Here is a 12,957-nt window from a genome sequence, read left to right on the forward strand (position 1 = left end):
GGGAAAAAAGCAATGCCCCCAATTCTTGGAACAACTATCACTGACACCCCTCCAAAAAAAGCAGAAATATAAGTGACTTTTTTATAATCCTAGAGCTACTATTCATTCTCCTCTTGAATTTGAAGCTTTTATTTTTTCCCCTCTAAAATTTTTGTTGGTATCTTTTATTTTTATATCATTTTTAATTCCACATAGATCTTTCCTCCCTCTCCTACCCAGAAAATAAACCCTTACTTATAATAGAGAGGAAAAAAGGTTAGCAAAATGAACCAACATATCAACTCATCTGATGATAGACACAATGTTCTGCCCCCATAGTAGTTTGTGTCTGCAAAAAAGGAAGAGAGATGGTACATTTTCTAATCTCTTCTTCTGAACTGAATTAGATCATATTTATGCAGCTCTCAGCTTTGTGAATGTTGTTCTTTCCATTTCCGTTGTCATTGCTTCTTGGTTCTGCTTACTTTACTTTGCATCAACTCATATAAGTCTTTCCATGCTTTTCTATGGTCTTCATAGTCATCACCTCTCTTAGTGCAATGGTATCCTATCACATTTATGTACTATAATTTGGTTAACCATTCTCCAAATAGCTGGCCATCTACTTTGCTTTCTCTTCTTTGGTACTACCAAGAGTGCCCCTAAAATATTTTGGTATGTATGAAGGCTTTCTCTGTCTTTAACCTCCTTGGGCTAGCAGTAATAACTTTGGTTCCAAGGATTTTGAAGATTTTCTTTTTTTCTTTCTTTTTTTAGGCAACTGGAGTTAAGTGACTTTCCCAGGGTTACACAGCTATTAAGTGTCATGGGTCTAAGGTCGACACATGTTCTTCCTGTTCACACTTACTAATGAGCCCACTAGACATATATTTGAGTATTCCTGCCAGCACAAATTGAGGCCAAGTGCCAAGAAAAGAGCTAATGGTATGAATTAAGTGACAGTAAAAAGGCTCCTTTTGCCTTCTCTTGGTCTTCATGTGTGGAGGAATAATTATTTTTGCAACAATGTATTGGGCTAATTTGATTTTTCTTCTCCCTTGACCTATCCACTAGCCTTGGTCAATGATGTTAGGAAGAGCCAGAAATAGCACTTACCTACGAATGTCAGCCAGTTCCTCATGGAGATCATGAATAGCAAATGCAAATAGACCCATAGCCTTTGTTCCAGCAGAAAATTTACCTCTGCAACTCTTCCAAACTCCTAAATTTTCTTTTTTGAAAAACATGTTGTGTTGTCTATTATGGAACACAAAGCAAATTAACCAGCTGAAAATGAAGAGAAAAATCTAGTTCCCAAGAAAAAATCAGTGGAGCAGACAAGAAATTAACCTTGTAACCTTCAACCCAATTTTTTTTTTTCCGGGGCAATGGGGGTTAAGTGACTTGCCCAGGGTCACACAGCTAGTAAGTGTCAAGTGTCTGAGGCCGCATTTGAACTCAGGTACTCCTGAATCCAGGGCTGGTGCTTTATCCACTGCGCCACCTAGCCTCCCCCCCCCAATTTTTTTTAAAAAGCAAAAAGCAGTAACAACCACCCTAACATAGGTCCTTTCCCTTTTTTTATATCCCAAGTAGGAGGCAGTAATGAAAGCACCAGCTCTTAGACTCTGGACCTAGTAGACAGATAAAGGTTGACAGAATGTCCTGTCCTTTTCAATCAAAAATTACCTAGTACACAGTGATGAAGTGCAGATAATTAACACAGTAGAATAGTCCCAATGACAAAGGAAGCTTCTCAGATTTAAGCAGTTAGTGTATAATAGAAAAACAACAGCATGGGACACAGCTTACATGGGATAAAATTTCGTGGGAAAAGGAGCAGGAGGATTTGAACAAATAGAGGGAAAGGGTGTAAGAGTGAATTGAAGGGCTTTGGAATTGTGAAGGCTAGAGACTGAAATTGGGGGAGGGAATTTTAGGAAGACTTGAAAAACTGAAGAAAGAGAAATATAAAGGCTTAAACTGAAGCAAAGAACTTGAGGTAGCTGGTAAGATAAAGTAAGAAGTGTGTAAGAAAAATGAAGAAAGATGGGTGGGGCTGTCAGATTGCTAACAGTTAGAGTGAAAACTCCCATGGAAGACCACACACCAAAAGCAGCATATATAAATACAGCAGCTCCCTACAGGAGCTTCTACCAGTGACAGACTGAGGCTTTCACTTCCAGCAAGCATGGAGATCATGAAGATATTGTTCCAGTCTGAAAGGGAGTGTGATATCTGCATTTCTGCTCACTGCTTGATGTGCATCCCCTAAAAGAAAGTAAAGGAGCTAGTTTGAGAGTGAAGAGTCATCATAGGGAATAAAGAGCACAGGAAAAAAAAAAAGGAAAAGAAAAAACAAAACCCCCAAACAAATAAAACATAACAAACTTCAAAATCAAACAAAAGCATAAAACCAGAAAAACTGGGGCAGCTAGGTGGAGCAGTGGATAGAGCACTGGCCCTGGAGTCAGGAGGACCTGAATTCAAATCTGGCCTCAGACACTGAACACTTACTAGTTGTGTGACCCTGGGCAAGTCACTTAACCCCAACTGCCTCACAAAAAAAAAAGAAAGAAAGAAAAGAAAAGAAAAGAAAAGAAAAGAAAAGAAAAGAAAAGAAAAGAAAAAGAAAAGTTTCAATGTGAAAACAAAGAAGATAAAGCATTTGGAAAGGTGGATGGGAATCTTGACCTGGGTCAGGTCACAAGGTAGGAGAACATCACACAGAGAAGGAAAGTCTAACAGAACACTTTGGGAGGAGTAAAAAATATGAAGCACTTCCCAAAGAGGAAGGAGCCAGACCTACCAAAGAAGAAATAGTTGTTTGTTCTCTATTGAATAATGATACAGATCCAACAGCACTGGAAGGTAAGGGATCATATAGTGAGGGTCAGAGAAGGAGACAAGTAATGGGGAGATAGTGTGGTGCAGTAGAAAGAGTGCTAGGTTTAGAATCAGAGGACCTGGGTTCAAATTGCAGCTCTGCTAATTATTACCCATGTGACATCAGGCAAATGACTTTAACTCTCTGGGCTTTAGTTTCTTCATCTGAGGTGGCTTTAGTAGATGGCTTCTGAGGTCCATTCCAGTTTTAAATTGATGATCCTCTGGTTCTAATGGGGGCTCATGTCTCTCAGATGAGAATGAGTATTTAAGTAGTTCTTTGTTTATCTGATAACAATGTAGAGAAGTCTGCTGTCTTCCTGAGGTAGCTATCTAAGACATGACAGTGAACCTCCCAGAGCTTGTCAAACCATATGACAATCCACTATTGAATGCAGAAAACATTGCTAAAGATTACAAAGTCTTGGGAAAAAAACTTAAGCTGGTTACACCCATGGTCCCCACTTTCTTTTCTTTCTTTCTTTTTTTTTTTTTTTTTTGCAGGGCAGTGAGGGCCAAGTGACCCACGAAGAGTCACACAGCTAGTAAGTGTCTGATGCCATATTTGAACCCAGGTCCTCCCGAATCCAGGGTCAGTGCTCCATCCACTGAGCCACCTAGCTGCCCCACCATGGTCTTCACTTTCTCCACACTCCTCAAAACTTTGCAATCTGGCTCAACACAAAACTGAAACTACTTTCTCCAAAATCACCAGGGGTTTCCTAATTTCCAAAGTTTTTCTAAATAATTTCTAAATTTTCCAAATTCTCATTCTTTTTTTTCTAAATTTTTTTTCTAAGAATTTAAAAATCCTCCTTCTTCTTGACCTCTCTGCCACATTTGGCACTGTTAACCACCATCTTCTGGATATTTCTTCTTCTCTGACATGTCCAGACCTCTCTCTCTTGGTTTTCTTCCTACTTGCCTAACCTCTCCTTATCAATTCCCTTTGCTGGTTCATAATCCATACTATAAACCTCTGTCCTGCAGCTTCTTTTCCTGTGCTCTCACTTAGTGACCATATCAACTTCCATGGGTTTCCATCTCTATGCAAATGACTCTCAGTTTATTTTTTTCTCTCCTGTTCTCCCTTCCTCTTTCCATCTCTCCCTTCCTATCTTTCTTTTCCTTTTTCTTCCTTTCTCTCTTAATTTTTTTTCCTGAGGAGGGGCAGTTAGGTGGCCCAGTGGATAGAGCATTGGTCCTTAAGTTGGGAGGACCTGAATTCAAATCTCACCTCAGACACTTACTAGCTGGGTGACCCTGGACAAGTCACTTAACCCCAATTACTTTTTTTTTTCTTTTCTTCTTCTTCTTCTTCTTCTTCTTGGTGAGGCAATTGGGGTTAAGTGACTTGCCCAGGGTCACACAGCTAGTAAGTATCAAGTATCTGAGGTCAGATTTGAACTCAGGTCCTTCTGAATCCAGGGCGGGTGCTCTATCCACTGTGCCACCTAGCTGCCCCCAACCCAAATTACTTTTAAACATTCAGAGTCATCTCCAGTCATCCTGATAATATATCTTGCCACTGGACCCAGATGGCTCTGAAGGAGAAAGTGAGGCTGGTGACTTTGCATAGCTCTTCTTCACTTAAATCTAATTCATTGCAAGTCATGACATCAGTCATGACCCTCTTCGAGAATGAAGGACAAACAACAATTTCTTGCCCTGAGGGATAGAAAAAGGACATCATGTACCAGGAGAGTTAAACCACCACCAATATCTTGACCATTATTACCTCTCTTTCACTGATGAGGACAGCCCAGGTCCCAAACCACCAGACCTGCTTCCAGACTAGCCCCTCTAGCCATCAGTGAAAGAGGAAATCAAACCTACCCCTCTTTTGAACTTCCCTATTTCTGTTAAGAGCACTGCCATCCTTTTAAGCCTTCCAGGTTCACAACCATGGCATTATCAAATCCTTCCTTTCCTTCTCACCCTGTATATCTGTTCAGTTGCCTAATCTTATTTCTCCATACACTTGACTCCTTTTCTCTACTGACATGGCTACCACCCTAGTTCAGGATGCTTTCTGGGGGGGGAGGGGGCAATGAGGGTTTAGTGACTTGACCAGGGTCACACAGCTACTAAGTGTCAAGTGTCTGAGTCCAGATTTGAACTCAGGTCCTCCTAAATCCAGAGCCAGTGCTTTATCCACTGCACCACCTAGTTATCCCAGGATGCTTCTTGCTTGCACTATTACATTAGCCTCCTTTCTCATGTGTTGATCCCTTGGGCTTCTTTCAATCCATATTATTGCTTCATTGTGTTCAATTCTTTCTTTTTAGTCACACTGCCAATCTAAGTGTCTGGATTGAAACTTTGTGTTAGGAATAGTCTACTTCCTCCTCTACTCTACATCTACTTTTTTGGGGGGAGGGGGCAGGACAATGAGGGTTAAGTGACTTGCCCAAGGTCATACAGCTAGTACGTGTCAAGTGTCTGAGGCTGGGTTTAAACTCAGACTCTCCTGAATCCAGGGTCAGTGCTTTATCCACTGTGCCACCTAGCTGCCTCCCCCCCTACTCTAGAATGGGATGGGTGGGCCTGGATTCCTGGCTAAGTCCAGTTCTTATCCTGTGTAAGGTTTTGGCTTAGTCTCTTAGTGGTTCAACTTCAGTTTTAGCTTTGGTTCTTTCTCTGTCTCCTCCTTGTACAGTCCTGGAACTCGAGTTCACTTCATCCTTTGACACAACCCAAATGTAAGTTGTCAGTTGCATTTATACCAGACCTCTTAAAAATGTCCAAGATACTTTTCTTTCCTAGTGCTGCCTTGACCCATTTTATTGTAGTGCCTGCAGCATATTCCCTGGGCAGTGGGCTGTTAAGTCACTGGTCTGGCTCTGTTTCTTGCTTGGGCACCAGGTGCCTAAGTGCTGGGCTGTGGCTTGCCTGTGGCTTGTACTGAGTAGGACTAGTTTTGTCTCCTGCTATGGTTCTGCTGGGCTGCTTGGGCCTTAATCTGGACTTGTATCCTAGCTCCAACTGACTTGATGATGCACCTTTAACCTATCCTGGCATGTCTCTACTCAGAGTCTTTGCAGATTTCTAGGAATCTTGTGTAGCTCTGGACTAGATGGAGGAACTATAGCCATTTCACCTTAGTTTTATCACTGTTGCTTCAGGTGCATTTTTAGAGCTTTTGGGAATGAGAAAGATACAGGCTTCTCTGGGTCTTTTCACGCTTTCATCTTGCCCCAGGGATCTGTGCTTGGCCTTTTCTATTTTTATCAGTACTCTCAATTGGATTTTCCAAGCCAGGAGTTGGAAAGGTAGTCTTGTGACAACATGTTCTATACACATATGCCTCACTACTACCGGACTTTAAGGTTTGAACCCCCTCTTTCCAGGAAACTTATATGAAATGGGAGAGTGTCCCCCAAGTTCAGAGGGAATTTTTTTTAAACTACTACTCTTGCTATATACACTTCTTGGTAAATCGTTTTTTTTTTTCTTTTCTTTTCTTTTTTTTTGGTGAGGCAATTGGGGTTAAGTGACTTGCCCAGGGTCACACAGCTAGTAAGTGTTATGTGTCTGAAGCCGGATTTGAACTCAGGTCCTCCTGAATCCAGGGTCGGTGCTCTATCCACTGTGCCACCTAGCTGCCCTGGTAAATCTTTCTTAAAAAAAAAAAAAAACGTCTTTGAAAACAGGACAGGTGGCAAGCTTATCAAATCTGGAGATGACATTGATACAAAGCCAAGAGTTGTTAATCCATTAGATAACAGTGAGGTTCCAAAAAGGTCTTAAAGGATTAGAATGCTGGGTTGGATCTACACTTACCCCTAATAAATTTCATCTTATTAAAGTCTTGGGTTAAAAAAATCAATTTTACAAGTAAAAGAGAGTAGAGATATAACTAAAGCATTTCACCTGAAAAACATGATTTTTAATGGAAAGCTCATTATATTTACTATGTTATAGTAATTGAAAAAACTAATGTGATTTTAGATACCAGTAAGAGTGGTGTATCCAGGACTAGGCTAGTGATAGTCCCAATGTCCTCTCCTCTGGTCAGAGTACTGCGTTCAGTGCTGGACACACATTAAGATGGACACTGATAAGTTGGAGAACGTTCAAGGGGGGGCAACCAGAAATGTGAAGGGTCCTGAGATCAGGCTATTAAGACTGACTGAAAGAACTGGGAGTGTTTAGCCTAGAAAAGAAATTACTAGGCAAGTCATAAAGTGGAACTATTCAGGGAAACATGTTACATTTTAGGTCTTCTAACTGTATTCTTGATTTTTTTTTAATGGGGCAATGAGGGTTAAGTGACTTGCCTAGGGTCACGCAGCTACTAAGTGTCAAGTGTCTGAGGCAGGATTTGAGCTCAGGTCCTCCTGAATCCAGGGCTGGTGTTTTATCCACATGCTGCCCCTTCTAACTGTATTCTTAAAGGAAAATTCATGCTTCATTGTCATGCTAGAATTCTGAATGTCTTTAACAGGTACACAAAGTACTCTAGAGTCCCAACTGATATGTATACAAATTCAATAAAGATATCTTCTGGATAAAGAGTTAAGGAGGTTAAGATTTCCTTGCTGAGTTTATAACAATATCTTTCCCCATACTCCTTCTCAACCTCTACTTACGTCTCCCCACCTTAACTCTATCAGTAATTCAGTATTGGCTTTGATGGTAAGAACAGAATGGAGTTGTCACAAGAGAGCTTAGGAGGAAGTGCAGATGTTTCCTTGTCTCACTATCTACAATCCAATTCTATCACTGGTCCACTACAGACAAATATTTCATGTGGTTTGTGAAGTGAAGAGACAGAGATAAAAATTAATATTAAAAATTATAAAACCATTTTTATTTACAACATCAAAGAATTTCAGAATTATTGCCCAGGAGATTATGGTACATAAAATAAATTATCCATCTAACACATCAAGAAAATTGAAAAGCAGGGTTTTGTTCTTAGAAAGAATCAAAGAAGCAGCCAAGAACTGAATGTGGGAATCTTCTTTCTGACTGAATAAACAATGCTAGAGGTCATCTAGTCCAGCTTCCTGATTTTACAGATAAGGAAACTGAGGTTCAGAAAGCTTAAGCCAAGGTCACTCAGTCAGTTACTAGCAGAGCTAGATTTGAACTGTGATTTTCTTACTTCCAAAGGCAACTACTTTTTTTTTTAGAATATTATGTCGTCTCTGTTTAAAAAGAATTCAGTGGAAAACCCAACAAAAGAATCTCTAGAGATTTTCAGAGTTAAATGCATTGAATTTAATAAGTAGGCATATATAAATATTCTTTCAAAGTTGCTGGTGACCAAATATATCAAAGGCAATGTAAAGAATTTTGGAATTTTAGTAGAAAAATTAAGTTGATTCTTATTCAAATTTCCTATTGAAATGACAGCATACCCTCCAATGTTCACATAACAGACCCAAAATTAGTTTTTCCCCAAAATTAGTTTTTCTGAAATTTTCTTATGGTAAAGTCCAAGAAATGATAATCTGTGTTAATCTGGGGAACTGGCAGAATTGATCTTAGAAGCTCTCATTTCCTTAAACTTATATTTTAGACTCCTAATTTAATCTGAACAAATTCTGCTGAATTATAGTCAGAGAACATGGGACCTAGATTTCTTCCTGGAGGACAGTTATGGACAATATGGACAATAATTCTCTAGTACCATAAAAGCAAAACTAACTATATAGTAAACCACGACCATGGTGCTGACACTTCAGCTAAGGATGAATTTGTGCTGAGCCTAGAATAGTGAGAAGCCCTGGTTGGGGAAGCAGAATTCACTAGGCCTAGGTAAAGATTAACCTTACCCTAGTCCCACTACCATCTCAGCAAGTGACCACAGGCAAATCACAAGCCCACACAAGTACAAACTTTTAGAGCAGCAAGAGATTTTATAGACCACACAGTCCAGATATTTGAGTTAAGAAGAAAGGATATTATAGAGCATCTAATCAGTGCTTTGCATAGATAAGGTGCTTAATATACATTTGCTGAATGAAACTGAAATAAAGGTCAAGAGAAGAATTCTTTAAGGTTGGAGCTATGAACATATTGGTTTCAAGCATTTTGAAAGAACTGATTAATTGGTTAAAAAAATGGTTAAGTCAAAGAATGGCTTACAAATTTTTTCTGGCACCCACTACTAGGTGTTTTGGCATCTATCAGATCTAGTTTAAATGTTTCATCATTAGGTTCTGACTAGCACCTGCCCGGTTAACTTACCTACCAGATGAAAACAGGTGAGGAAGCTGCCATGACAAACCAAGCTCATATCAAGGACAGAGATTTTTATTTTACATGCTCTTTGGGAAACCGGTATTTCATTCATTGATTCAAAATAGGGACATTAGAAAAGACTTGATTTATTTCAAGTTTAGTTTCACTTTCCCAAATATTATTTCTTTCACACAAGGATAATAGAAGAACTATTTACTTTTTCTTAAGCCTTCTAAAGAAAAAAATGTGAATAAAAACTCTGCCTCCAAGGTTAATAGTCATGGGATTAGAGAAGCAGCAAAATTTTAGGGTTTTTTTTTTTGTAACATAGAAGATAGAAATATTTGAAATGATAATGTGTTTCAAAATCCAAAGTTGCTTGACTCAGATTCTTATGTACAACTAGAAAAGAAAACGATAACTGCTAATACTTGGAAATTCACTTGAACACCTGCCCCATCCAAATACTTTTATCTTTGGTCAGAAGAATGAAATAAAGCCAGTTCTGAATAGATGACGATTCAGAATCGCTGAGAGAGAAGTCTTCACAAAACCTCTTCTCAATCAGCAGCAGAAAGCAGTCAGGTACTATCAGCCTGATTGGTAACCTTTTAAAACAATAGCACCCATGTGATTTACACATAAGAGAAACTATGTTTAGACCCCAATCTGTATTCTTGTCATAAGACACAGTGTAGTCCATCAGTCAAGGGCTAACTTCCAACAGAGTAGGTAGATACCTGTGGCAATCCCACTCCTTAGAATCATACACCTGATCAGCTGAATCCAAATACCCTCTGAAGAGTTGATTTGACCTGATGCCAGATTCTTAATGCTACAGAATCTTCCAATTCCGTCTGCATGCAGATGCAAAACTGTGGATAGCGAGTCGCATTGATGAGTTACTTTCAGAAATCTCACAAGATGAGATAACAGAATGTAGTGCCTGAGTATATGCTGTAAACAAGAGTTTTCACACCGATTAAAAAAGTTAACTTCCAAAATAGTCTCCACAACCCAACTTTACTCCAGTAGTTCTATCAATCAATTACTCAATCAACCAAATAAATAAATAGATTGGTTATCATCACTTTACCACTCGGTAGTTTCCTCCAAGCAACTCCCTAATATTTTAAGTTGCAGGACAGATGCAAATCTGCATTGGTAGGGGGAGTTTTCTTGCAGGGAGTTTCCTATGCCAATGAATGAAATAAGAAATTCCCTTCTCATCTCCAGAAGTTCAACCTCTGATCTTTAGTGCTTATGCAGCACTTTCAAGTCTGCAAAGGGTTTTTACATCCATTATTTCATTATAATTTTACAACAATCCATGCAGCTAGGTATTGCAGGTATTATTACCATTTTATAGATGAAGAAACAGGTTAGGAGAGACTAAGAGACCAACTCATAGTCACATACAAACTACTATGGACATCAATTAATATTAATTTTTCAGAGGGAGTAACTGGAATGATATTCAAATGATTTAGGCCACCATTATCAAAGACAATGAAAGTATCTTATATACTCCACTGGAAGTACCCCACTGAAAGTATCTCACACATATACTATTTTGGGCCCTAGAAACAAGTGCCTTTGTTGTTGAACAGGACATAAAAACATGGATGACGATTTATCTGCTCTCCCAAGATTAGAAGGGAATGCTTCTAGCCAGCTAGGGTTCTTACTGATGGAGCTGTTACTTTGCCAAATCATCTCAATATCCCAACAAAATGGACGATTTAAAACTTCCCTGCCCCTGGGAAGGAGGTGCAGACTTATAGGGAATGGTGTATATTTCACATAAATGAGGTTTTACTTTATAATATTTTGTTACAAGGGAGAATTTAAGGGTAGGGGTGGTAATATTGGGAAATTACTGATGTTTTAAAAGGCATTTTTTATGGCCTAAGTTATAATATAAACTTATTAATTAAAAACTTTTTTACATGAATAGGTTAATATTATATTCTGAATCATCAACAAATGACATTAATGAACATCTGGATACTGCATAGATTGGAAATGGCTAGAATTCTGTTCTATTTGGTAAGGTAAACATTTATTCCACCTTCCTAATGTGTAATAAATGGGCCTTGTTCACAAGTTAAATAATAAGGATTGAATCTGAAAACAGTTTTCTAATGTGAGAGAGTAAATAAAATGATAGATACTAAGGTCAGATGAGAAGTATGAATCATTTTCAACAACCTTATTAGCATGTCTCAACTTTTGGCCATCAGATCTCCCATTTTTCTAAAAATACCTTGATGGTTTTTATAGAAGATACAATTATTGGCACAGGTATCAGGATGAGCATCCCAGAAATCAGAACCACAGCAGCACAATGGAGGTAAGTCAATATTATGCAGCCGCATCTTCTCCTGTATCTGGGCTCTTAAAGCTTCTATATATCTGTTAAAAACATAGCAAGGTTAGTCAGTCGGCCAACATTACTAAATATTACTATGTGCCAGTCTATGACACATGGCAAGAAGAGGCAAGGTAGGCAGAAAGTACTGATGTTTAAATTAGAAGGTTTGATTTGATTTACTGATCTGCTTTAGGTGACTTCCTGAATGAAACAGTTTGTGCCTTTGTATTTTAGTTCCTTCTCTCGCCAAACTACAATATAGTCTTCTGGAATATTATCAAGTACTGTCTTCTCCCTAACTCCTAATCTACTCTAGTCAAGACAAGTCAAGAAGCCTTTATTAAGATGATACTATGGGGGCAGCTAGGTGGCACAGTGGATAGAGCACTGGCCCTGGATTCAGGAGGTCCTGAGTTCAAATCCAACCTCAGACACTTGACATTTTACTAGCTGTGTGATCCTAGGCAAGTCACTTAACCCTCATTGCCATCCCCAAAAAGAAAATATTGTGTGCCAGGCACTGTGCTAAATGCTGGGGATACAAAGACAGAAACAAAGTCTCTGTTCTCAAGGAGCTCAATTTAAATTCTAGTGGATGAAACGATATGTAAACAACTTGGCAGGAAAAAAGATACAGGAGAAGTGGAAAGCATTCTAAGAGAAGGCATTAGCAGCTGGGGGACCAGGAGAGACCCCCTGGAATAGGTAAGATTGAATCTGAGTCCTGAAGGAACTTGAGGAAACTAAGAGGTGAAGGGGATGGAATAAAACATTCCAGTTATGGGACACAGATGGTACAAAAACATAGAGAGGAGAGATGGAGTCTCATATTCTAGGAACTCCAAGGAAGCCAAAGCTGCTGGAACATAGAGTGCTTAGAGAATAGTAAAACATCAGAAGGCTGGCATGGTAGAAAGGGGCTAGATTAAAAAGAATGTTAAATGCCAAACAAAGGAGTTTTCATTTTATCCTGAAGGTCCTCTCTGAATGGGAAGAAGGTGGTGGGGGTGACATGGTCATACCTATGCATTAGAAAAATCACCTTGGCAGATGAATGGACAATGAATTGGAGTGTGGAGAGACTTGAAGCAGGGATACCAATTAGAAACCTATTGCAACAGTCCCAGCAAGAGGTGATGAGGGCCTGAAGTAGGACTGTGGCTATGTGAGTGTAGAGAAGGGGATGTTGCAAAGGGTAACAAGACTTGGTAAAGGATTGAATATGTGGGATGAGTGAAAGTGAGGGGTCAAAAAAAAAAAGAAAGTGAGGGGTCAAAGATAACACTGAGTCTGTGAGCCTTGGTGACTGAGATGGGAGTGCCCTCTATAGTAATAATGAACTTAGAAAGAGGGGAGAATTGTCGTTGTTTTTTTTAGTGAGGCAATTGGGGTTAAGTGACTTGCCCAGGGTCACACAGCTAGTAAGTGTTAAGTGTCTGAGGCCAGAATTTGAACTCAGGTACTCCTGACTCCAGGGCTGGTGCTCTATCCACTGCACCACCTAGCTGCCCAAGGGGAGAGTTTTA

At 39.3% G+C, this 12,957-nt stretch overlaps 1 protein-coding gene across 2 annotated transcripts in view; it reads right to left on the reverse strand.

Moving 5' to 3' along the window:
- Positions 1-7,678: 7,678 nt before the first annotated feature.
- The window catches only part of CCDC15 (coiled-coil domain containing 15), a 56,674-nt gene continuing 51,395 nt past the window's right edge, over positions 7,679-12,957 (reverse strand). For both annotated transcript variants that reach the window (XM_043999240.1, XM_043999239.1), the window contains 2 exons: positions 11,324-11,472; positions 7,679-10,014 (listed from right to left, as the gene is read on the reverse strand). In XM_043999240.1, the coding sequence (XP_043855175.1) occupies positions 9,893-10,014; positions 11,324-11,472 (271 nt within the window). In that variant the 3' untranslated portion in view covers positions 7,679-9,892. The remainder of the gene's footprint in view (positions 10,015-11,323; positions 11,473-12,957) is intronic.

Source organism: Dromiciops gliroides, chromosome 3 (genome assembly GCF_019393635.1).
Source record: "Dromiciops gliroides isolate mDroGli1 chromosome 3, mDroGli1.pri, whole genome shotgun sequence".
Taxonomy (NCBI): Eukaryota; Metazoa; Chordata; class Mammalia; order Microbiotheria; family Microbiotheriidae; genus Dromiciops; species Dromiciops gliroides.